The following is a 25,695-nucleotide window of genomic DNA, read 5'->3' as shown; positions in this document are numbered from 1 at the left end:
GGATATTTCACATTCAACAGTGCATAACATAATTAAAAGATTCAAGAAATCTGGAGGAATTTCAGTGCGTAAAGGACAAGGGCGCAGGCCTAAGCTGAACAACCGTGATCTCCGATCCCTCAGGCGGCACTGCATCAAGAATCGTCATTCATCTATAAGCGATATCACCACATGGGCTCAGGACTACTTTGGCAAACCTTTGTCAAGTACCACAATACGTAGTTACATCCACAAATGCCAGTTAAAACTGTACTGTGCCAAAAGGAAGCCCTATGTTAACAGTGTCCAGAAGCGCCGTTGACTTCTCTGGGCTCGGAGGCATCTGGAATGGACCATCACACAGTGGAAACGTGTACTGTGGTCAGATGAATCAGTATTTCAGGTATTTTTTGGGAGGAATGGACGCCGTGTGCTCCAGACCAAAGAAGAAAAGGATCATCCAGACTGTTACCAGCAACAAGTCCAAAAGCCAGGGTCTGTCATGGTATGGGGGTGTGTCAGTGCCCTTGGCAAAGGTAACTTGCACTTCTGTGAAGGCACCATTAATGCTGAAAAGTACATAGAGATTTTGGAGCATAATATGCTGCCTTCAAGAAGACATCTTTTCCAGGGACGTCCATGCATATTTCAACAAGACAATGCAAAACCACATTCTTCACACATTACAAAGTCCTGGCTGCGGAGGAAGAGGGTACGGGTACTTGACTGGCCTGCCTGCAGTCCCGACCTGTCTCCAATAGAGAATGTGTGACAACGAAGACCCTGTACTGTTGCCCACCTTAAGACTTGTTTGCAGGAAGAATGGGACAAAATTACACCTGAAACACTTCATCACTTGGTGTCTTCAGTCCCAAAACATCTTTTAAGTGTTGTGACAAGGAATGGCAACATTACAAAGTGGTAAATGCTTTACTGTCCCTACTTTTTTTTAAATGTGTTGCAGGTCTGAATGACAGGAAAGGATGCATATTTACAAATGACATGAAGTTGACCAGACAAAACATGAAATATTTTGTGTTCATATTGTCTGCAATGAAATACAAGTCAAAGTAAATTTAGAAATCACTTTTTTTTATTATTTGCGTCTTCCATACTGTCCCAACTTTTTCTGATTTGGGGTTGTATAAGAGGTATGAAACTAGCACAGACGGTCAATTATAAAGTTCAGCAATCATTATACAAAATATCTAACCAAAAAATGTGGCAACTGTCCAATCAGAATCAAACATTTGTGAGAACTGTATAATAAACTGGTATATTCATTCGTAGCAGCAGCACTTCACACAAAGACCTTTTGTCAATGAGGTGTTTATATTGGATCGTGAGTGGCAGAGAACGTGTGCTTTCCACTGAATAATACAGCCTTATCTGCAACCCTGATCTGGCCCTGGGTCGACTGCAGAGGGGCTGCGTCCAATAGGTCGCCCTTCCCGGCATCAGCTCTCAGTACGACACAGGAAGATCCTGGACTCATTAAGGATACTGCTGAAGAGGTGTCTGGATAAATGCCAGACTGAAAAGAAAGACCCATTTCCTTCCCTTCCAACACTCATCTATGGTTGGCCATTCTAACAGTGTTAATGGCTCGAGAAACCCGCCTTCTGATACTTCCTGTCTTTCTTCACCAGCAACCTCTTTGATGTGAATTCTTTTAGGAGTGTTGCTCTTACAGCTGTGCTGAGAGTGTATTTGTCAGCATATTATGCGCGTGATTATATGCACCTACCTGCAATGAGCACTCGTGCATGACGACTAATGATGGAGCCTGTCTCGGAGTGAGCCAAGCACTGGTAGGAGCCTGTGAAAGCTGGTTGGAGGGATGACAGTGAGAGGGAGCCTGGACTAAGTTCCACTCCAGACTTGTGGCTGGGGTCTAGTGGTCGACCCTGAAACAGCCAGCTGAGTCTGGCTGTAGCTGGACGCGCTGTACAACGCAGATGGACCGCTCCGCCCTGCTTCTGAACCACAGAGAGAGGCTCCACACGAAAAGAGAGCGACAGAACAGCTGAAGAAGCGAGACAGAGAAAGAAAAGAAAGGAAATAGATCAATAGACCATAATCCATAATTATTCCTCCTTCAAGCCAGTTGAGAAGACTAATTTGGATCACTGTACATGGTTTCAATTCCAATTGCTTGACATAGGTGTGTGCTAATGTTTTTTTAGTGTGTTACTCACATGGGCAGTTGAGGAGGAGGGTATGGCACACACACAGCACAGCGGACAATAGTTTCAGGCCAACGTCCTCCATGACGCTGTTTCACCTCTGTGCACTAATCTGGGGCCTAACGCACACCCCCTCCAAACACACTCCACACCTGAAACACATAAAGAATTCAAAAATGTTAAAAAAACATTCATGGTCAATACAATCACTGAAAAGTTAAACAGGATTAATAAATGACAACAAAGGCAGTCACTAGCCAAACATAGAATTTGTAGACTTTTGCCACATTTTGTTTTGACTGTGAAGGAAAATCTTCATAATTCTGTAAAATGCATCAAAGAGCTGTGAGAACTATTGCTAGCAGAAATAATAATAAAAAGTCCTAATGTGGGAAGAATGAAAGAAATAACTAATAAAACAATGTCCATATTAAATTACGGTTGCTCTAAGTAGTGGTTGATATGGTGTTGTGGGTGATTGCTAACAGGTCTTTACGATACTCTCCCAAGATATGGTTTGGGTCGCTCATTCCGGGGTTCTCAACCCTGGTCCTTGAGGCCCATTGTCCTACAGAGTTTAGCTCCAACCTTGTTCAAACTCACCTGCTTTCTAGTAATCCTGAAGAGCTTAATCAGCTGTTTCAGGTGTGTTTGATTAGGGTTGTAGCTAAACTCTGCAGGACAGTGGGCCTCAAGGACCAGGGTTGAGAATGCCTGGCTCATTCAATGCAAGCCTATGGGATTTTTTTTTAGTTCATATTATCATTCACCAGATGAAAATAGCAAGTCTGGTCACTTAGAAAGGTCAGAGCACATCTCTCCTCAAAAAGAAGCACAAATGAATGTAACATTCATGACTGAAGTACAAATGGTGAAGGATAAAGTATGCAGAAGTTTAATACTCAGGGTCAGGGGTTTGTTCGGATCGCTAAAATTTGAGTGAACAAGCACCAATAACTATAGCTACCCTACTCTTTATACAGATATCGAGTAGCGCTGTTTTCATCTTTCTTCTGTAGCTGGCTGAGGGGTGCAGCTTGTAGGCATTATAACACCAAACATTTTACAGTTAATCTCAAACAATACTTTCAATAATCTTTACGACACATCCCCTTATACAAGCCTTGATCTCACACAGCCTTCCCCCAATGAGACATTTCTTTCTGCTGATCTATGACCCATTCCCAGAGTGCTTCTCCAGTGAAACAGAAATTCCTGAACCTCTATGCCCTCTCACCCATCCTCAACCTACAATCCTTCTTCTCCCTTGCTCTCTTCTGCCCCCTTCATTTCTACCCATCTCTGATGGACTGCACTCGAGGGGTCTGCTTGTGGTCTACTCTTAATATCACTATCCTGTCACAGTGCACTGCTTTCTCACAGACTCACTGTAGCCTGAAGAGTCTACACATGGCGTTCACACACTCACACACAACCACAAACGCCCTAAAAGGAAGACAAGGGGAGCACCCAAATGGTGAGACACGGAAAGGAGTGAAAGGAGCGTAATTAGGAGCATTCTTCTTTGCTTTTGAACCCATCCCTCCCCTAGCGCCAGTCCTCTGTATCTGGGCTGCGTTAATCCGGAGGGCCTTTGATCACAGGCTCCTGGTCTGTGAGTGTAGTTTGGGCCAGGGGCTGGCGGACAATGGCCACCCAGCTGTGATATTCACACTGTGGGTGCCATGGTGCTCTGTACTCGGCCCAACATCACCCCAAAGGACAGGCCACTCGACTGGGTCAAATTAAAAGGGTGATGTCTGGGTGGGACCACTAGAGCTGAACAGGTCTGTGACAGGACACACACGCTCAAATTTACTCACACTCAAGCATACAATTCCCTTCTCCTGTGCTTATTTCTCTTCAAAAATGTTCATTAGCAGTGCTTGCTATGACAAGCATCATTATTAGCTACTATTTCTTCTAGTGTGCTAAAGACATGATAGCTCAAATTCTGCACTTTTTTGAGAATAATTAGTGTCTAATTAATTGGACAATAAAAAGAGCAAAATAAAAAGAATCCCATTTTATATCTTGGTTATATCTTAAGAGCAAACTTGGGAGTAGGCTCTTTTGTCAACCACTTGGCAACCACTCATAACACCCTACAATCCACATAACAATGCCCTAGCGACTTCATAGCACCCCAAACACCTCATAGCAATGTGCTAAAAACACATATTAGCAACTACACTGCAATGCCTTGCCAACTACGCTCAACACATTAACATTGTGACACAGAAAGTGGATAAGACGTAAAAATCTAGTTAATTGTTGCATTTTGAATGAATCTACCTTCCCAACATATATTTTAGCTACAATGTGAAGTAAAAACACTCCTTGCAAGCATCAAACATGCACATACATACATATCATCTCCCCCGCGGGACCACTCAGAGGAAGACGAAGTAGGAAACACAGGAAATAATAAACTCTCCCAGCCTCCTGCTCACGCCCCCTCTAAACCAGAGGTCAAGGGTCACCGGAGAGCAGAAAGTCAGCGGGTGTCAGCCAGTCATAGCCCCACCCCTTGGGGTCACCCCAAAAAACAGGGTGAGAAAAGGAGGGCAGTGTCTGCACTTGACAAACACAAAATACACCACAACAGGCAAGAGGGACGCAACATAGACAGGCCTTAAATAAATCTACACACTTCTGAAATTTCTAGAAACTTTACAAAGGTTAGTCTAAATTAATCTAAAGAGTAAATGTGCATGCAGTGGCTATAAATATGTGTGTGTGCATGGTTCGTCAGCCCAAGGATTCTAAGTGTAGCGTGTCTTTGTCCATGAGTCCCAACAAGCCCTCTGCAGTGCCCCTATGCCATCAGTGGAAACAATCTTCTCACTCCCAGAATAATAATATATAATTACAACAATAACGACAGCCTTGAATGAAACACACAGAAAAAGATGGGCAACATTGCCCCATGTGTACGAGTGTGTGCTTAGAAGGTGATGGTATGTACCCTTGGAGGGGTGGGTATAACCCTGGATCGAGATAACTGTTGTGAGGAGTAACGCTGTGCCTCTTGCTATCTCTGCAACAGATCTGGCATGACGAGGAAACACAAGCATCATTCCTGTGTTTTATCTCTTTGCCTTTCTTTTGACATCCGCCTGTATGTGCTAGGCTCAGGGCAGAGAGACACTTTGTAGGATATCTGCTGTCCTCCATCAGAGAGAGAGAGACAGGCAGCTACAACTAGATGCAGGCAAGAGAGACAGCAGGGAATTAGAGCAGTCTAGAGCCTTCAATAACAGAGACATAAGTATAGCGAGAGAGAGAGACAGAGAGTGCCGAGACATGTTTGATGGCAGAAAGGAAGGGAAGTCCCCTATACCTGCAGAAGATCTTCATCATACAGGCCACATCAAAAGAGAAGATTAAGGGCAAAGGGATATCATTGCAGAAGGAGGTAAGGGGCTAACAAACAGAGAGAATTATTATTAACCTGATAGAGCTATTTATGTAATATCAATTAACTACTGATGACTCGAGCAAAAATGCTCGCAAATCCAGTGCTTGAACCAATTACTGAGTAAGCTTTACTCTCTTTGTTATATTGTATTTGTCCTATTGTTTGTAATTTGCTTCTTTTTTCTTATTTTTAATAACAGAAATTAGATAAAATAACTAATCATAATATTTATAGTTTTCCGTGAAATAAGAATTTGGTTATATCGCGCACTTCTACTCTTCCATCCATTCCTTGCTGATGTCCAGAGTTTTAATGCTGAAAAGAGACTAGCATGAATGTTCATGTTGGTTGAAGCTAGTGGGCAAGAGCATGCGGTTTTCCAACTAGCTCTAGGTTGTGAAGCTGGTTGACCAACAAAGTCTTTTCTTAAGCTAGTTATGAAGCCGGATGGGGACACTAGCCCTCCAGCATCTCATCCCATCCATCCCAAAACACAACATATGCTGGTCAGTAGGGTATTTGATTTACAGGGATGGATCGCTGGCCTGTTTGCTACCCTAGAGTCTTCCAAAGTTGTGGAACACCTCTCCTACATGCCTCTCCATTCTGTTTTTGGATTTACAAACTTGAGTCAGGACTTTCTCAAGCCAGACGAGAAGATTCACACACACTGAGTGCTTTTCTGAGAGGCTTCCAGAGAGCTTGATCCAACAGCAGTCCAACAAACCCACAGGCAGTTGATGATCATAAATCTATCCTTATCAGTTGTCAGAGCAAAAACTATTTTTCCTTTCTGTTTTCTCTCTGAAATTAGGGAGTAAGTCCAGGGTCATACCTGAGATCCTGCCAAAGTGCAGGGAAGGAAGACAGACTCATCTCCTCAGGATGTCTAAAAGCATCTGTCCTTAAAAATTAGGCTATATCTTCAACAGTTTTACCAAGACTATTCCAGACATTATTTCATGTTTAGTAGAATACCTAAAATTAAAATGCGTCTCTGATATCCTCGTATCTGTTTGTGACACATAGCCTCTGGAATAACATTCTGCTGAATTCTGCTGTACTCTTGCAGCAAGTTGGATGTTGTGTAAGCAGAAAATGACACAGGATGACAGCAAAGAATATAAACATTCTGACAAGACCCTAGGTGTGTGTGTGTGTGTGTGTGTGTGTGTGTGTGTGTGTGTGTGTAAAGGGGCGGGAAGTGGCACCTGCAGTCCTATAAAAAAAAGGTGTGAGCGAGAATAGACTTTCTCTGCAGGCAGTGCTTTTAGTGTCCTCTGCCCAGATTCCTGTCATATTGAGTAAACATGGACAAAAGACCCCACTAGGCTTTAACGAACAGGTCATGACTGGTACAAAACTGGAGGCCTGAATTTCACAGTTAGGAAACAAAGAAAGCTAGCAGTGGAAGATTCACAAAATGAACACAAATGCTTGTCTTAAGAACTAACAAAAAATAAGTGGTGTGGCTATTGTCATTAGGGACTACAGGAAAAAACCAAAAATAGAACACACAAAGCAGCAAAAACATGAGGGGCACCATAATGAGAAAGAGGCCGAAAGACAAAGAACAGAAGATACCGTGAAACCAGGAGAAGAGCACAAGAGTGAGTGAATATCTTTTCTGATAGTCTGATCTGACCCTATGTGGTGAGGTTGATACTCCTGCCATATCCTAAACCTGTCCACACTTGCCCCCCACAAACGCTGACAGAGGAGCCGTTCTCCACACATTCCACAGAGAGAGAAAGAGAGGTGAATGAGAAAAAATAAAGCAGTACAGAGGTTACAAAAATAAAATAAGAAAAATATGAAACAAAAAGAGGTGGGAGGGAATGGACTAAGCCCCTCAACAGTGAGAGAAAGACAACACAAAAGTGAGACAGGAAGAACAGGGAGACTGTGAGGAAGGGAGGGCCAGTGAAAAAAAAGAGATTCATCGGGAGGTGAATACTTGCCAAACCTCAGCTCATTCCCCCAGATAATGCCTGACAGACAAACTCATACTGTGTGAACCTTGCTTGTAATCCTCCTAGTCAAATGACAGTACAATGTCTTGACTTGGTGCAACCAGAGAGACCTGGCAAGCAAGATAGATCAGGAGATGGAGAAGCACTGAGAGACTGGAAGTGGGGGTGGGAACCAAGACACAGTATGGATGGCCCGAGTGGGGCTATAACAGGCTACTATTGGTCCAAGTGGCAGGAATGAGGGCAGCTCCAGGCCATGCAGATGGGACTAATGAATGGAAATACTGGGCCTCTGAACTGAGCAGTGATTAAAGGGAGCAGACATTATTAAAAAGAAAGAGAGAGAGGAAGAGGAACAGGAGAGAGAATCAGAGACATCTGTAAGGTACTAAGCATTAAAATTGGAGCAATTGCTCTTTCTTTTACCGTGAACTGAGATGGGAATCAGACTACAGTCAGGCAGTGCCTATCAGTAAAAGGCTGCAGTGCCAAAGAAAAGGCAAACAGACGTTAACTTTCAACTGCTCTCTTTGGCTTTGTTAAAGAGTGGGTCAGCATGTATGTGTGTAGAGAGCCATTACGTAAGGAGTTTGATGCTACTTCGCAGGACTGGCCTCCCCAGCCATAAAACGCAGCTTTTATCTGTTGACAGGAAATCACATCAGAGTCTCCAAAGTGCGGGCGACCTTGGGGTGAGATGCTCGTGGGGTTACGGGGCACAGCCTGGGAGACCGCGCTGTGAGTAACAGAGAAAGGAAAGATGGGAGGAGAGAAGAGAGGAATGAGAACAGAGGCCCCAGGGATCAGACAGTCACCTCTAACAAAGCACTGTTTACCAAGAACACACATCTCCTTCCCTCCTCTCTCCTCCCGGGGGATTTTCAGAAGCAACAACCCTGTCTACCTCCGCCTCCTTCCCATGAGTGCCAGGCCTCAGACCAGGGAGACAGTGCTAATTCCTGCCTCGGGCTGCTTGGCCTTGGTCACAAACACTCCACACACAGATCTACCGGTGAGACAGGGTGGGAGGGAGACCCTTAGCCTCAGTACAGTACAGAAGAACCCTCTTAATTGGAGTTTGTTCTGTGGCGTCTTGTTTGCCTGGGAATAGAAGGAGGAGGTAGTGTGGAAAGGGAGGTAGTGAGAGAGGAGGGGTGCAGAGGTAAGGGGGGGGGGCATTTCCCAAGGTTTTCAACAACAGGGATTAGGCAGAGGACTGAAACTCAATAGGGTCATCTCGGACACTGGAAATGGATCTCAGGGTATCCCGTCACACAAGGCCACAGCTAAAACTGTGGCAAAGCAACACACATAGCTAACAACACCCACAGAATTGTGGGAGCTACAGAATATCCTTCCAGCTGAGTTCACAGCTACTCAGAACCCTCGAGGGGACGTTTGCACACAGGAAAGGTAATTCTAATGGAGAGGTGGAATGTTAGAGACAGGAGAGACAGCGGTTCCTCCCAGAGGGTATGCTGAGAGACAAAGTTGATCGGCAGGCTGTGCCAAGAGTGTCTGATTCATCAGGCAAGCAGTGGAGGATGAGAGTGAGTGTGTATGTGTGGAGGTTAGAGTCAGCAGAGCATTAGATGACTTCTCCAGTAGATGCCAAGCACTCAAATTCCAAAAGTATTAACTTGAGAAAAAGTAACATGTCAGAGCTGTGGCCTAGTTGTTTGCACATGTTCCAGGGATGTTGAGCTGTGGTTGCGCATGTGGGAAATGCAGGTTTGTATTTGGACTGTACCGCATTCTCTGTACATACTTTTTATGCAAATTTAAAGGCAGACTTTAATTTTCAATAGGACAACGACTGCAGAAAAGTTGGAGGCAGCTAGTGGTTTTCCATCTAATGTCTGCATATCTCTGCTCTCCTCGCTCTCTCTCTCTCTCCCTCTGGTTCAGCATAGATTCAGTCCTCCCTCGCCCTCCTGGATTCCATCACCTTCCCATCACCATGGCAACTAAGCTGGACATACAGCTACACAACAGGTCCTGCTCAGTATCCCGACGATAGGTCTTTGGCCTTGGACCAAAAGCACTCACAGGGCAGGGATATATATTACAAGCTGAAATTTAGAGCATGCACAAAACAAAAACAAGATGACAGCAGGACTTGAAATCATCACTGGAATATAATGAAGATCAGGAACGGCACTCTAACATTCATGCTGACCCAAGACTGTGAGAGATAAGTAGACATATGTACTGTAAACTCAATATTTTTCAAGATTCATTGTGAATATTTGATTAGGGTAAGGGTATAGCACTGTGCCTTTTCGACCATTTGTTTTTCCAAATTGAAAAATTATCCTCATAGAACAAAAACAAATAAAATCTAAGAGGTTGTGAAGGCCGAATTATTCTTTCTGAGTGTGTTGAACCCCCCATAAAAACATAAGGCCAGCTCTCTCCCTTGTATGTACAAGCTTGAGGGCTCTGAAATAAATATCCACTACAAACACTGCCTCTGACTGAATCTATTTAGGTTGTCTAAATGTTTATCTGTCTTGTCTTGTAGTCCTCTGCAAGCAAAGAGGTCATGTTTTCTAGCGCTTCCAAAAAAACAAAACAAATTGTGTGGTGCGAGTTCAACAAACGTGCTTGTCTGGATTGCTATCACTGGCTTCATGTCAGATTGTTAAACTCTCAGTCATGTTGGACTTCAGCCGTTCTCTTAACCTGGAGGAGTGAGCAGACTCTGGACACTGGCATCAGATGGTGCCAATACCAACATAACCTTTATAAAATGTCAAAATAACAATAATACAGCTTGCATTCAGTACATTTGCAAAACACCTTCGCACTACTGGGAGGACAGTGGTGGCACATTGGTTTTAGCAGATTGGGAAAGCGTATAAAAGGCCTCATTCAGAGTACAAATGGATTAGGTTTTACGGACACAGACCAGGAAGCTTGTCTATCCCAGAATCATAAATATTATGCATCTCCCATCCTGTATCTTAATCTAATCTGGGCTGTTCTAAAGAGATGGGTCAGAGGAGTAACAATGCAGGGCCTTCTTTGGGCTAACCCTGTAATTAATTCCTGTTTCCTGAAGCAGTTGAAAAAGACTATAAATGACCGTTTAACTCCATTCCCCAGAGGGGCTGCCTCTTCCCGCATTGCGAAGCTCAAAATGGCACTTGCAACCACAGGCAACTACAGTAGTAGTAGTACCCACAGTGCCTTAGGCTCTGATCCACCAGTTATGCAGACCTTCCAAACAAACAGTCTGTTTGTCAGGAGCAAGGGGGAGCCAGCCGTGGCCGCTTTTGCCTTAATATAGTCCTGCTGATCTGTTGCCTGACTTGGGCTGTAGAGAAAACCCATGTCAGATGTTGCTTATAGGCTGCAGTAGAAAGCTGAAATAGAAAGTTGCGGTGTGGCTGGGCTGGTACTAAACAAGTCGGGGGAAAAAAAATCTAGAAAGAGTTCTGACTTCTCTCGAGGCTGGACTGAGAACAGGAGCTGGTGAAGAAGGGTCAGTTCAGGAAGTATCAGAGAAATTAATCTTAAAAACAGGAAGGTGCTGAGGATGCAGAAAACCCCTCCTACATCTGCACAAGGTCAGGTCTCTCCTGTGTTTTTGAAATGTGGGAACTATCAGCGGTGAGTGAAGTTTAGAAATTAATCTCAAACATTGCCACAGGTGAGGATTCTCAAATTGTCTCAAATATTGGGAAAGTCGATTAGTGCATTATTAAATAATGCAACGTCCTGAGAAATGAATTCTTCTCAATAAGTACAATATGTTTGTTTTGAATTTATAACTTTTTTCGAATAAGAAATACCTGTCAAACTAATCTGAAAAGACAAAACAGAGCTGTCTCCTTTTGTAAAGGTATAGCAACAACGCTTGGAAATGTCTCTAAAGAAAGTTGTTAAACAATGTCAGATGTCACAGAAACTCAACAATCTGTTCAAATAAGATTAGATTACAGTGAAGATATAATCATTCTTTAATGAAAAACATGTTTAGTCATAGACCTACCACACACAATGAAACATAATTTGTTTAAATGACAACACCCATCACAGGAATAAACTTCCTCTACAGTTGTGTTGTTAACTTACATACAGGGGTCAAAGTACAAAAAGTGCTCTGAAAGTTAAACTATTGGAATAGACTGCACCCATTCCTTGCTCTCGATAAAAGTCCTAATTATTTTAGTTCTGTCTTTGCAGTGACGCAAAGGTGTAATGACAAAGCTTAAGAGAAAAATATTCATAGGTGAGCAGAAAGTATAGCTTTTCTGTTGAGTATGCCTATTAATTATACATGAAATCTAGGGAGTAGATTTTAAGGATGGGTCTACATTTTCTGTTTAACTCCAAGGACATTAAAAACTCTGATGGGCAATGAATCACGAGAAACAAATTCTTATTGTTGCCTCAGACCAGTGGGAGACGACCTTGGCGTTTAATGAATTCCATTGTGTTAGGATCATCTTTTTAGAGCAAAACTTGCTCTAATCTGTTACAATCTGTTGAGCGAGAAGCAAAACCTGTGCAATATACCATTCACCCGATGTACATAACTGCTGGACGGTATCCATCACCACTACCAGGGCCTTAAATCACAGCAAAGCTTTAGCAGCCAGCCGTAATCCTTCTCCAGTTCCTACGGCACTCCAGAAAGGATGGCGGCTGTCAGCTAACCCGAACTAATGAGACCTGGACTTCAGGGATTAAAGGCAATTATTCCGGGTGGTGGACCAACTCAGTATCACTACAGTTATGGTATGTGCAATGTACCATCATGAATTCTTCCAACACTATGAAATATCCTTTATTCCGTTCGAAGTCAGACGTCACGGTCACAATTAAAAATAACCTCAAATTTGTTTGGTGGTTCCTCTAATCAGAATGGGGCCAATTAAGTATGCAGTGTGACGGTATGCTTGCCACACCGCATGACCACATCTGTCCTGTCTGCATGGAATGAGGGCAGGGAAATATATTAAATATCCACCATATACTACTCACAATGACGTTCATAAAATTAAGCAACACAGTGTATTTTGGTTACCAATGATAAAATATTTACAAATTAGAGCCCTATGTGAAACTAGGGTTGGGTATTGTTTGAATTTTAATGATTTTGATTCCGATTCCAATTCTGCTTAATCCAATCTCCAATTAGATCTCCAATCTCTTATTCTTAGAGATTCCTAATTTCAATTCCAATAAGGTCAAAAAGGTATCATTCACATTTATTCTAAGTCTTATTGCAAAACATTTAATTGTAGCTGTCTGAATAGCACGAACAAAAATCAACAGGCTACCACAGCAAAAACAACTAGCCTAACTAATATACATTTCAAGCAGTATTAAAGACAAGTAAACACTCAGTAATTTAAAAAGAACATATCAAAAAATTAGCAATCACACAAATAAATACAACTAAACTAAGATACAAATTAAATAAACAGTGTTTTAAGATTTTCAGGTATTCAGGTACAGAAACTGTAATCAAATGTAAAATAACACTGCACTTTATGAATAAAATATACAGTATACATTACAAATATAGTTACAAAAGTTATACAGCAGCAAGTGAAATTTCTTTTTGTCTTTTGTTGTTTGATTAACATTATTATAGGGACGGTAGCAGCAATATTAGACTGCTGTCACTTTAAGAGATGCACGGATCCAATATACTGTCACACATACATTTTAATCGACTGTTTATGAGGATATTTAACAGAGCACAGAAACAGAGCAAAAAAAAGTGCACGGGTCTTGCGCATGAATGGGTGCCCCCGTTGTCGTGACCTAATCTGTTCTTTCGTTTGTTAATAGCTTTCCTGTAGCTTAAACAATAGAGCGTGGCGCTTGCAAAGCAAAGGTCATGGGTTTCGATTCCCAGGGAAAGCAAGAACTGACTAAATGTAAAATGTGTACCTTGAATGCAATGTAAGTCGCATTGGATAAAAGTTACTGCCAAACTCATAAATGTAAATGTTTTAAGGGGGGGGGGGGGTGAAACACTCATTTTCAGTCAATCTCATGTCAATCTTGAGTACCTATAGAGTAGTATTGCATCTTTCATATCTCCGAAAAGTCTTTCGTTTTTATATATTTATAAAAGAAAGATACGCTGTACCGAGTCTTTCCGGAAAAAAGCAGAGTGGCTGGGGGTGTATCGTTCGGGCGGAGCTACAGAATGACGAGCGCGCAGCTATTGCGTTGAGCTATGCATGTTTACATAGAAAAACAAAGGAATCGATAGCAAAGAACACATAGACATTTGAAGCAGTTTTACTCACCGCCTGCTATCAACACACGACCATGAACCTTAATCGCTGGGATCGCTCCATCTTTCAGCATTAGACGAGCTACAAATCCGGAGTTGAACTGTACCTTGTTTTTAAACCATCGTAGCCGAAATTCAGGGAACAAACAAACACTTGCACAACTCCGTTGCTGCTCCGGAAAAACAAACTCCATCCACTGTCCCATTAACGCTGGGTTCTTTGGGAAGCTGTGCAGGGTTGTCTTGCCATGACAACCAAAAACACACTTCTTTGGAGACATTGTTGATTCTGTGAAGTCCTGTGACTGCAGCGCAGCCGGCTTGCTCTCTCGCTCTAGTCGCGCGGACGCCCTTCCAGGAGAAGAGCCGTACAAGGACATTCCGCCCCATCCAACGTCACATTTACCCATACTCGGAAAAAACTTTCCGAAACTTATGAGAAACCGGAAGGAGTAATTTTGGCACAGAAATACTCCATCAAACGTCCAATTTTTTTTTTTTTACTTTGTCCATGTTTAGGATGGGAATCCAAGTCTTTAACAGTGTAAAAAGCTCAGTATGCATGAAACTAAATTTCACCCCCCCCCCCCCCCCCCCCTTTAAAGTCACATTAAATCCCTTTTTCTGTGAGCGCCCTTTGTATGCGTGTAAAGTCATATTAAAATGCACACAAAGGAATCGAATTTCCTGGCCTTAAGTATTCGATTCCAGAATTGGATTTTCGATTCCCAACCCCATGTAAAACTAAATAATTTCATCTCACCATCTATGACCAACAGCTAATCTCAGAATGGCACTGAGAGCAAAGTTCATGGCCCGAAGCTAAATAAACCTTCAGCCACACAACCCTACGAAATCCCTTTCATCCCTACCCGGGGTGGGGGTAAAAAAAAAGCTGCCTAACATCTGTTGGGCAACAGAGGCAGGGGCAGAGGATGACTCTCTAAAAACAGCCCGAGTGCCCATACTGACTCTCCAACTTTCTCTCTTTCGTTCAAGTCTCCCACGCCAACACACCCAGACTGCCCCTCAAAGCTACTCAAACACATTCATCACTCATTTTTAATGGGCATTTACATTCGATCCTGCCCACAGCCCAAACAAAATAGCATCTGATTCCTCAATCCACATTTATGAAAACTCGCCCGCCTCTTCTTCCCCAGACTGATCTCTCACAACAACAGCCCTTACTACTGAGACAAGGTTTGTGCCTGCCCGTGTATTGATCTAAAGCAGAGTTTCCAACCCATAAACTGCGACGAAATACGACAGACCACCACAATGACTGGAAAGGCCATCACTAGGTCCGAATCATTACACATGCTTACATTCAAATTGCCCACTTAGCATACCTTTTCAACAGCCCCATGTGTTTATCATTACTCAGAACTCTCTAAACGGCCAAACATTATTCTAGCGCTCTAAATAGAACTGCAGCGTTTAGCTCCAGTCTGCACTGGATAACCGATGCCCTTCTAATGATTTATAAATGCTCGTAATTAGCAAAGGAACACTGATGGGTCATGACTTTACAATCACAAAATGTCATCAAGTCATTAAATTAGGAAGCTAAGAGGGCTTTGATCACAAATGTCAAAAGAAACAAATTGGGGAAGCTAAAGAAGAGTACTTCTTTATGCAAATGATCTAAAGAAGATAAATGCAAAGTTGTGCGAAAAGAGTGACCTTAGAAACTAGTAATTCTCCAACTAAAGAAGGATGAGTTGACAGGAAATGCTCTCTCATTTTGCAGAAGGGCAAAACTCAGATTGAGAGTCTCTGAGCATGGTTTCTCCGAAGGTGCCCATCTGCAGCCCAAAGAGTCGAAGAAAAATATTCAGGATACTTTCTGGAACATCAACTCTTCTAGATTCTAAGTGCAGCCCCTATGTAAGAAAAGTCAGTTTGAAACAGTGGAGGCATACGGGCATCGTTCTAGTACCAGGCAGAAAATGGAGATCTCATCTGAGATGTGGGATCTTAATAAACACTATCAGTAAACGATCAAATGTGACAGGGGAAGAGGACCGGAAAACTTCCTTTTCATCCTTCTCTCTTTAAGCTGTTAAAATAATAATGGTGAAACATAACCATGAAGGTATATTCCAAGATTTCCTAGTAATACTTGTACATACAGCGGCATTATCTTTTATAAATATATATATTAACTACGCAATTATTTTATCAGAACTGTGTTTTTCTGGCAACAAAACAATAAGGGTTATTCAAAAAGAGTGACAGCATTAAACTTTAACAGATAAAGAAAGGGGGACTCAAATTAGATGTGTTCATTTACATTATGTGAAAAAAACTCATTATTTCAGCTCACTCGGCTCTAAAGCTATGTGTGCAATTGATCACACATTGTCACAATACAAAGCTACTTGTTAAGTCTTTACTGCAAAAGTCAAACAGCTGAGCCATTGTCAAGATACTGAAAAATTAAGTTATTACATTTCTACTAGCTCTGATAAAAGAAAATGTGACAAAAAATAAGAAAAAAATTACATCCTGAACTGTACAGTCACAATGAAATTGAGAACAAATCAAAAATATGACCGGAACAACAAAACTGAAACGTTCTACCACAGCAATACATATAAAACACAACAACTCAAGCTGGATATATTTGCGGTTATGAACCCTAAACATTGTTTTATCTCTAACCAGAGCGACAGGAAACAATTTAGACAGCTCCAACTGTGCAAAGTGAGATTTTATTGTGTTGTGATTATGTTTATGATGAGATGATAAGCATATGTTTAACCCATCAGCACAGTTGTCTTTATCGCCATACGTTATTCAGAGAAAATTGTCGAAAAAAATGACAGCCAACAGGTGAAAGAGAACAAGCTGGATTATACATGACCAAGCTTAACATTCCTGCCTGGACAAAAATAAAGACATGATAAAAGTTCACTCCGCTGTCTTCTCGTCCCATAATTCGCTACGCCTTTCACATGTCCCATAAAATACCGCAGCGTAACTGCACAGCAATTTTCAGCCCAATGTATGGTTTGGTAAAAGGCTGTGAACGCAGCAAAAATTTCAATCACGTTCTTACGTTCATTCATTCATTACACTTGCCTTTTCCTGGAAAGCGCTTTTTAAATCTTTTATTGTGTTGGTATCTTGAGACGATCTCTCTGTCTCTTTCTCTCCCGAGCAGAAAGCATGAGGGCTTTGTTACCCAGCAGTCATGTTGTCCTAACCTCTCTTGATCACACAAAAGCCACTCACATGCCACATGTAGGCATCCATTTACGCCTCTTTAGAAGCAGAAGATCAAAAGAGTCATTACGCCCACAGGAGGAACAATACAGAGATACAAACCTCTATCTGCTCTCGGAATCATAAACATCAGTATGCAAATAAACAATATTTCTTTTCTCTTCAAATAATCTACAAAAGCCTGTGCAGTTCAAATTAATATTCCAAAGATATGACAACCCAAGATATTAAACCAACTAATCATGGCATGCCTTGAAATATTAGTAAGTTTGTCTCTTTAAAAATACTAATCGGTTTCATTTACATCAAATAAGCATATTTCAATCAGATGTGATAGATTAAAAACATTTCATCTGCAAATACAGCAATTGAACTATATTATGTCGGTTATGATATTTAAAATGCAACTGTAAAATAACCAATTCTGTGGATTCTCTGTTCCTTTTTCTGTTGTATTATTTTCCAGAAACAAAAAAACCCACGTGTTCTGTCTCACAGGTATCTCATTTCAAAGAGCCGAGTGTTTGGGGTCTGACTAATACATATTGTCGGGTTTGTTTTCATCAAGAAATGGCTCAAATCAAGCCGCAGAGGTGTAGAAATGACCTTCTTTCCATGTTAGTTAAGACGTACCATTAGAAATACATTCATTACATAAGGTGGATGACAACTTAGACACTTCAGAGGAATGCCAACAAAAAGCAGTGTTACGTTAAGTGATTTACGCATTCAACATCCAAACCTTCCCTATAAGACACACACGAGCTTATGGCCACACTGACAATACAAACAAAACACTAGTCACAGAGGAAAACAGTTCCAATAGTTTCATGTTTTCATATTTACACCGATAAATCTGAGCGCCCCCAAGGCCAACAAGAACATCATGTTGTGTTCATACGGTTACAGTAATGATTGAAGTCACTGTCAGGAAAGAAATTAAAGTCAACTCAGGAAAACTGAAGTGGTTTCATTCATGGGATAGAACGTTTTTTTACGCTTGCCACTTTTACACAGTTTGAACAGTCTGACTCTAGAAACGTTACACTCAGGAAAAAGGGGGTTTATGCATTCCAACAAACAAACAAAACTTTTAAATGTACACTCTGTAAACTTGTACTCAAAACTTGGTTTATACACTTCAAACTTTGTTTCAAATTCTTGAAACTTTGTTTAGGAACTTTAAACTTTCTTTTACATTTTTGTTTCTACATCCTTTACCCTATACATTCAACTACGTTCACATCTTTAAACTTTGTTTCTAACTTACACGGTCTACTCTTCTGTGGTAGTACATCCTGCAACACTCAAATAGTTTGTTTTAACTCTTGAAACTTGATTTCTACACTTTAAACTTTGTTTGTACATTCATTTTCGAAAGAGAGTTGTTTATGTATGTCAAAACAAAACTTATTCACTTGGAACTATATAGGCTACCTATACATTACATTTTGACATGTAACCTACACATACAGTGAGGTCGAGTTGGGTGTAAAACTTTGTTTTCACATCTGCGCGTTCTGAGGGGAAAAGTATCTCCATGCATTCCAGAACAAAAATAATGTTTAGCACTTTACACTCTCTCATCATCATCTATGGTGTTTGCTGTGCAGACAGCTGCGTCTCGTGCAGGGTAAATAAGTGAATACACATGAACTCTTCGCACTGTCTGTTACACACTTGAGCGGAAGAAGCTCTTCTGCATGTCCACGGCGGTAATTGTCTTACCTTATACAGGAGGGCAAAAGCTGCTGGCAGCCGGACACACTAGCAGTGAAACACATTCTCTTGATGGCAGATCCGTACGGGGCCCTCCATTAGACGCGGGCGCAAAGTGCAAAACAACGGGGGGAAAAGAGTAACGATATGCCGCTTCGCTTGCTTTCTGTCCAGGACTTGCAGACGCGTGACCGCCGCCGAGTCAAAGTACGTACTCAACCCTTCAGGTCCCGGTGAAGTTCGTAGTAAGTGAACCCTACTCGTCTAACTGTTTCACTATGTCTTCTCTTTTCCCTGCACACGTTCACTCTCTCTCTCTCTCTCTACTACTACTGTCTTTTTCTACACACACGGAGAGAGAGAGGGGATCATATTGCTCAGCAGCTCGTCAGAGTAGGAATGTTCCAGCCCTACAGCAGCAGGGCAGAGCTTCAGTATGCAGGGGGTTGCCCTACTGCCTCAGTGTGTGTGTGTGTGTGTGTGTGTGTGTGTGTGTGTGTACACTTAATGAATATTAGAAACATACCCATGCTCTGCACCCCTACTACCCCTATCATCCTCAGCCTGCATTTGACTAAAATTATTTTCACTTCAGTATTTATTTGCATTTAAAATAGTGATATGTATATATTTGGTTTTAACTAAAATAATAAAACTAGGGTATTTCATTAGGGTTATGTAAAGGGTTATGTAGGGTTTATGTAAAGTACATAAAAATACAATAAAAACAGTAATATTATTACAAATTAAAAGTTTTCTATTTGAATAGGCTATATTAAAATGTGTAGGCTATGTCAAAGCTGAATTTTCAGCATTACTCATTCGAATCATTGTAATATGCTGATTTTCTGCTCAAGAAACATTTCTTATTATTAATGTTGAATGAATTTTTGTGGAAATAGTGAAAATATATTTTTTTCAGGATTCTTTGATGAATAGAAATTTCTTTTTTACTTCAAAAATAACCAAACGGGAACCATATGGGAACGTTAGGGGAACGTTCTATGTTTATTGGGAAGTCAATTGAACAGTATTTAAGCATTTTTAATTAAAATGCATATTTAAAATAAATGTATTTATTAATTATAAATCTTTTGTTACATTGTAAATGTCTTCACTGTCACTTTTGACCAATTCATTGCATCCTTGATGAATAAAAATATTAATTCCTCTCTCTCTCTTTTTAATCTTAACGCAAAGATTTCAATGGTATCATTGTTTCCACAAAAATATATATTTATTTATTTGTCTGGGTTGTGCGCCCTATTGAATTGAACTGAGAATGTCTTTCAAATTCCTATTCTATCCCTGAATTTTATTTGCGGTATGAAACAGGAATTATAATTGTAATACATATTGTATTTAAAAGAAGCAGAATTAAAATGATTAGAAAATGATGTGCCTGAAACATAATTTTTAACTTGAAAAGTGTGTTTGGCTTGCTTGAAAAAGCCTTGAAACTTTAAAAAGCTTAAATAGTCTTGAAGAACAGAATAGTCCTTATACAGACAAGCACAAATGTCCAAATAAAAATAGAACATTGCTCACAAGTATTTTAAAAATAACTATTTATTTATTTCGTCATGCAACTAAATGTTTTAAAATTTCACTGATCTATCAGTTTACATCTACAGCTGATTTCATTAATTCCTTTCATATCTTTTCCCATTGCTCTAAACCTGTGAAAGGTGAACTTTTACTGAGCATTATTCAGACAGATGTTGTTGCGATTGGCAGGTGGTGTCCCTGTTTGCATGCCTCTATAATCCTCAGCAATGCAGGAGTTTTCAGGAAGAATGTGATATATTTGTACAGAGCGCATTCCTCGGTCATTCACCAACAAGGACAGTTACAAAAAAGGACAGAGTTTTAAAAGACCATAACATGGATTAAGAACAGCATGCAACTATTGCATTTGCTTTTATAGCGCCTGTTAAAATGAGTGTGTTTGTGCCTTGTTTGAGTATAACTACATCCTGTGGATTAATTTCTGGGCTCAGGATCATTGGTTGGATGTAGCTTATGTTGTTTGGCTGGGACTATTTTGTGAGATGAGGGTGTGTGGGGAGAAGTTCAGGTGTGGGAGGAATGGCTGGCTAGTTTGTGTGTGTCTACATTATGTGGACAACATGTCCCCACAAAGATGCAATATATCCGAAATCCTTGTCCTTGAGGAAAACAGCTTCTAAATCATACTATGTGATGTTTTTTGAAAATGTAAAAATGCTGAACATTTTCTGTGATGGGTAGGGTTAGTGTGAGGGGATAAAAGATACAGTTTGTACAGTATAAAAAGCATTAAGTCTATGGAAAGTCCCCGTAAATCATGAAAACACAACAGTGTGCCTGAGCTTATGCGAGAAACGGTCATCTGTTCTGTGCATGGGCATGTGTAAATAACGTAATCATCTTTGCACATGTAATCATTGGACTAGGCTAGTGATGGGACGGCCCACCCGGACCGGAGGACAGCAGGTGCTGCCTGCCTTCTGACAGCACTTTCCAGTGGAAGGTGTGATTCAATTCCTCCCAGGTCTGCTGAGAAACGTGCTGTGCCGAGCTGAGCAGCCTATAGACTCTTGACACCAGAGAGAGAGAGAGAGAGAGAGAGAGAGAGAGAGAGAGAGCTGTTGGACTGTGAAGACTCTCTTATCTGACAACTGCTGCTTTTTACTCTGCTTGAGAGGATCTGGACATGCCAACATGCCCCCAGCTCCCCGCATTTCTCCCTTTTGATTTTTATTTGAAACAGATTTACAGCTGTTGTCAATCCATATTGTGAAATAATGATCAAATCTTTTGAACTTTTTAGTGGTGGTTGCATCACTATTATTATTGCTCATACCTAGTATATTGAATTATTATTATTATTATTACGCTGTGAGTGTTGAAGTGCAGATGACCAGATCAATCCTCACATAAAATAATATATATTCTAAAAGTTTTTTTTATATAATAATAGAGATTTTTTTTATTTAACCTGAATGTTAATGCATATTATAAATATGAACTGAAAAATGAGCTGCATTCAGAAGGAACTAGTTTCCTAGTGGCTCATATAAAGAAAATGTGGTAGAGCATGGTGCTTATCAGAGGTAGTGATAGAGAAAATAAGCATTATTATACTTCAGTAAATAATAACCAGGCTAAATATGACTTTATAGGTTTTTGTAGTGTTTGCTCCGTGGTCCAGTTCTGATGCTCACATGCCCACTGTTGGCGCTTTCGGCGGTGGACACGGACAGGGGTCAGCATGGGCACCCTGACTGGTCTGCGGCTATGCAGCCCCATACGCAACAAACTGCCATGCACTGTGTATTCTGACACCTTTCTATCAGAACCAGCATTAATTTCTTGAGCAATTTGAGCTACAGTAGCTCGTCTGTTTGATCGGACCACACGGGCCTGCCTTCGCCCCCCACGTGCATCAATGAGCCTTGGCCATGACCCTGTCACCGGTTCACCACTGTTCCTGGACCACTTTTGAAAGATACTGACCCAGTTTTCTAGCCATCACAATTTGGCCCTTGTCAAACTCGCTCAAATCCTTACGCTTGCCCATTTCTCCTGCTTCTAACACATCAACTTTGAGGACAAAATGTTCACTTGCTGCCTAATATATTCTACCCGCTAACAGGTGCTGTGAGGAAGAGATAATCAGTGTTATTCACTTCACCTGGTCATAATGTTATGCTTGATCGGTGTACACTACCAGTCAAAAGTTTGGAATAATTCAGATTTATTTTAAACGTTTTTAAAGAAGTCTCTTATAGGCGCATGCGTCGTGGAGGCACACACGGAAGACAAGAACAAGTTGGATAAAGGTGTTATTTTGATTTTTTTTTGCGCACAAAAACTATTGTCGTCGCATCGTAAAATTATTGAGTCACTGTGGTGAGATGGACTTTGTAACGACGTTTTAAGTGCCTTTTATGGGTCTTGGGAGTGTAAATGTACTGAATGCCAATGGAGGCCTATCTGAAGCCTTTCTCAGCCATCAGCTTTCAACTAAAATATCTTCATTTGTGTTCCGAATATGAACGGAGGTCTTATGGGTGTCGAACGACATGAGGGTGAGTAATTAATGACATCATTTTCATTTTTGGGTGAACTAACCCCTTAATGGAAACTGAGCCATATATATGAATTATTATTAGGAATAGCATATAATTTCGAGGTGGGCTCTTTTGAACCACTCAGAACACCTAGTGACCACATGGCAACAATTTGGCGACAACAAGCATCTAGCTTTAATGTGTAATGTATCTACATTCTTAAAAATAAAGGTTCTGTATTGGCATCTATGGTTCAGTGAAGAACCTTTAACATCCACAAAAGCTTATTCATAGTGGGGGGGGGAAAACATTTGTTAGATTATTAAACTATTCTTCATACTGAGTTCTTTTAATAACTGTTCATTAAAGGTTCTTTGAGGAACCGAAACTGCTCATTCTATGGCATTGCTGCGAAAACAACCAAATGGAACCATTATGTTTAAGAATGTAGCTTTATTTATCCTCACACATTGTGCTTCTGGATCTGATTTTAAAATGATTTCCAGCCCATATTATCAGCCTTTGCCCCAGCAGTTCCATTCCTCTCACCTCTCTGTAGCTCAGCGCATTGAGCTTTTCGTCTTCTTGAATGGGATTTTGTCAAGGAAAAAAGCTCAGCGCAAGCCAAGAGCAGCATGCTGCCCGTGAGCCCTGCGCTGGTTCTAAAGGCCTCTGTATTGGGCTGCACGGATTCAACAGGTCCTGGAATGAAATCAAAGGTGTTCGCATGAACCAGACTCCTGGAGAGCAGATGTAGACCTTTCCACACATTGGTCATGTATGTTACATCTCTCTCTTCAGGTCGGAAATCTTTCCTCCTCTAGTTCATTACCTCTCTTTTGCCCTTCTTTTCTCTGGCTTTGTGTTTTGGGCTGGTGGGAGTGTGTGCGTGCACGTGAGAAAGAGAGAGCTACTGCTCAGAGGAGGGGGTGTTCGAGGGGAATAATTTGACACAGTCTCATGTGAAAGGCCAGAAAGCGGGCAGTCCACAGCGAGCAGGGGTCTTCATACAAAAGAGTTTGGAGGGGGTCAGGCACAGCAGTGAGAGACTTAGAGAGGCCGGAGCCATGCTGGGAAGTGAAGCCGGCTACAGAGATTCCCCTCTGGTCCTGCAGTCTCTGTTTCTCATACCAACATGTCAGTTCAGAATGAGTAACCATTATGATGGCCATGTGTGCTTCTGAAAAGCCTTTATTTTATACATATCTATGAGTTCTGAACTAATCAGTGTTTGGTAATGTTGTGACTTTTTAGTGACTTTTCAATTTAAAAACTAATGCTTTGGAACTTCATAATTTGTAGCATATACTCAAAAAAAATGGACATAATTGAGTGTTGGCTCTGGAACCAATTAATCTGATCTATATCGGTTCAAATTAACTGTTAACTTATAGCACATGCCAATTGTCACTTGCATGCAAATTTAATAAACAAGTATTATTTGTCCCTCATATTTTCAATATACACTTTTATGTAGCCACTCACAACATGAGCTCTACTCTTCAGCTCAATGACAACCACAACATTTTTTACAGAATTAAATAAGTCTTTCCCTTTACTAAAAGCACATAAAATAACACTTAGGGCTCTATCATACACCCGGCGCAATGCGACATCAAGCGTGACGCAAGTGTTTTTTGACCCGACGCGGTTATCATTTTCACGTCCAGCGCCATGTTGTTTAAATAGCAAATGCACTCGTGCCCATCTCTTCGCCTATGGGTGTGCTGGTCTGAAAACGAGGTGTGTTCTGGCACATTGTTGGTGCATTGCTATTTTGAGGCAACTGAAAACGTCCGCAGTATTTTTTGTGTTATTTAAAGGGTGCGCTAGTAATATGCACCTATAGGCAGGTGCACAACGCGTTTACACTCTGCTTATTACAAACACAGGGACGCGCAGCAGCACACAAACATTTTTAAATATTATAAATAAAAGGATTCCTCTCTGGAAAAGCATTCAGGCTTTCTTAGCGAATCCGCCATGGTGTGAACGCAACTGGCTTTTAAAGGCAATGGGAGATGAGACTCTAATTTGGTTTATTACACGTTACACCCAAAACACACCCATGACTCATTAAGAGACTAAGTACAACCCCTTTGGACCTTGCACCAGGCATGGACCATGTTTTGGATCGTGTTTTCCGTCATCAAACTAGCAAAAGTGGATTCGGACACGCTCTAAGTGCACCTGCGCCATGTGCTTCAGACCATGTGCTCAGATCATTAAAATAGGGCCTTCATTTCAACATATATTTTCCTTATCCAGTCCTATGCAAAGCATGCTGGGAATTAAAAAATCCACCGGCTGATTTTTAAGTTATCCAGACAATTTCATTAAGTTACTATTTAAAAAATAAAAAACTATTAATGCAGAATTTTCAGGGAAATGTTGATGTACACTGAAAAAAAAAGTACAAACAACTTGGATGTTTAAGATATTTCAACTTAAATTACATTAAACTGACGTAAAAATTGTTGAATCTTGTATAACTTATAACAAATTGCTTGACTTATTTTGATGAGTACAGTAATATAAAAACACATGTTGTCATAACTTATTGATCATATAAACATTACAATTTCAACAGAACTCAAAATAATGTTTGCAACTTTAAATTTTTTTTTTGATATTAGGTCCTCTCCCCTGAATTTCTTTTTAGTGTGTATGCAAATGAGATAAACCTTTTGTGGTCATATTTTACCCTAGTATCAACAGGAAAAAATGCCTTGAAATTGTAGCCTATATTTCATGAGAATTAGGCACATTTTCCCACAATGCTAATCAATTGTCATTACAGTAATGCAAAAAAAAACAATGAAGTGTAGGCTACTTAAAAATGTAAAATGTTTATACTACATTATGTTAT

At 40.9% G+C, this 25,695-nt stretch overlaps 1 protein-coding gene across 1 annotated transcript in view; it reads right to left on the bottom strand.

Moving 5' to 3' along the window:
• Positions 1-19,172, bottom strand: part of cdon (cell adhesion associated, oncogene regulated) — a 48,440-nt gene extending 29,268 nt beyond the window's left edge. The window contains exons 1-3 of the mRNA XM_079825355.1: positions 18,781-19,172; positions 2,178-2,317; positions 1,727-2,005 (exon numbers count right to left, since the gene is read on the bottom strand). Of these exons, the coding sequence (XP_079681481.1) occupies positions 1,727-2,005; positions 2,178-2,250 (352 nt within the window). The 5' untranslated portion in view covers positions 2,251-2,317; positions 18,781-19,172. The remainder of the gene's footprint in view (positions 1-1,726; positions 2,006-2,177; positions 2,318-18,780) is intronic.
• Positions 19,173-25,695: the final 6,523 nt, after the last annotated feature.

Source organism: Gobio gobio, assembly GCF_949357685.1.
Source record: "Gobio gobio genome assembly, chromosome: 9".
Classification (NCBI taxonomy): domain Eukaryota; kingdom Metazoa; phylum Chordata; class Actinopteri; order Cypriniformes; family Gobionidae; genus Gobio; species Gobio gobio.
Note: the sequence above shows the minus strand (reverse complement) of the source record. Positions and strands in the feature narration are given on the sequence as shown.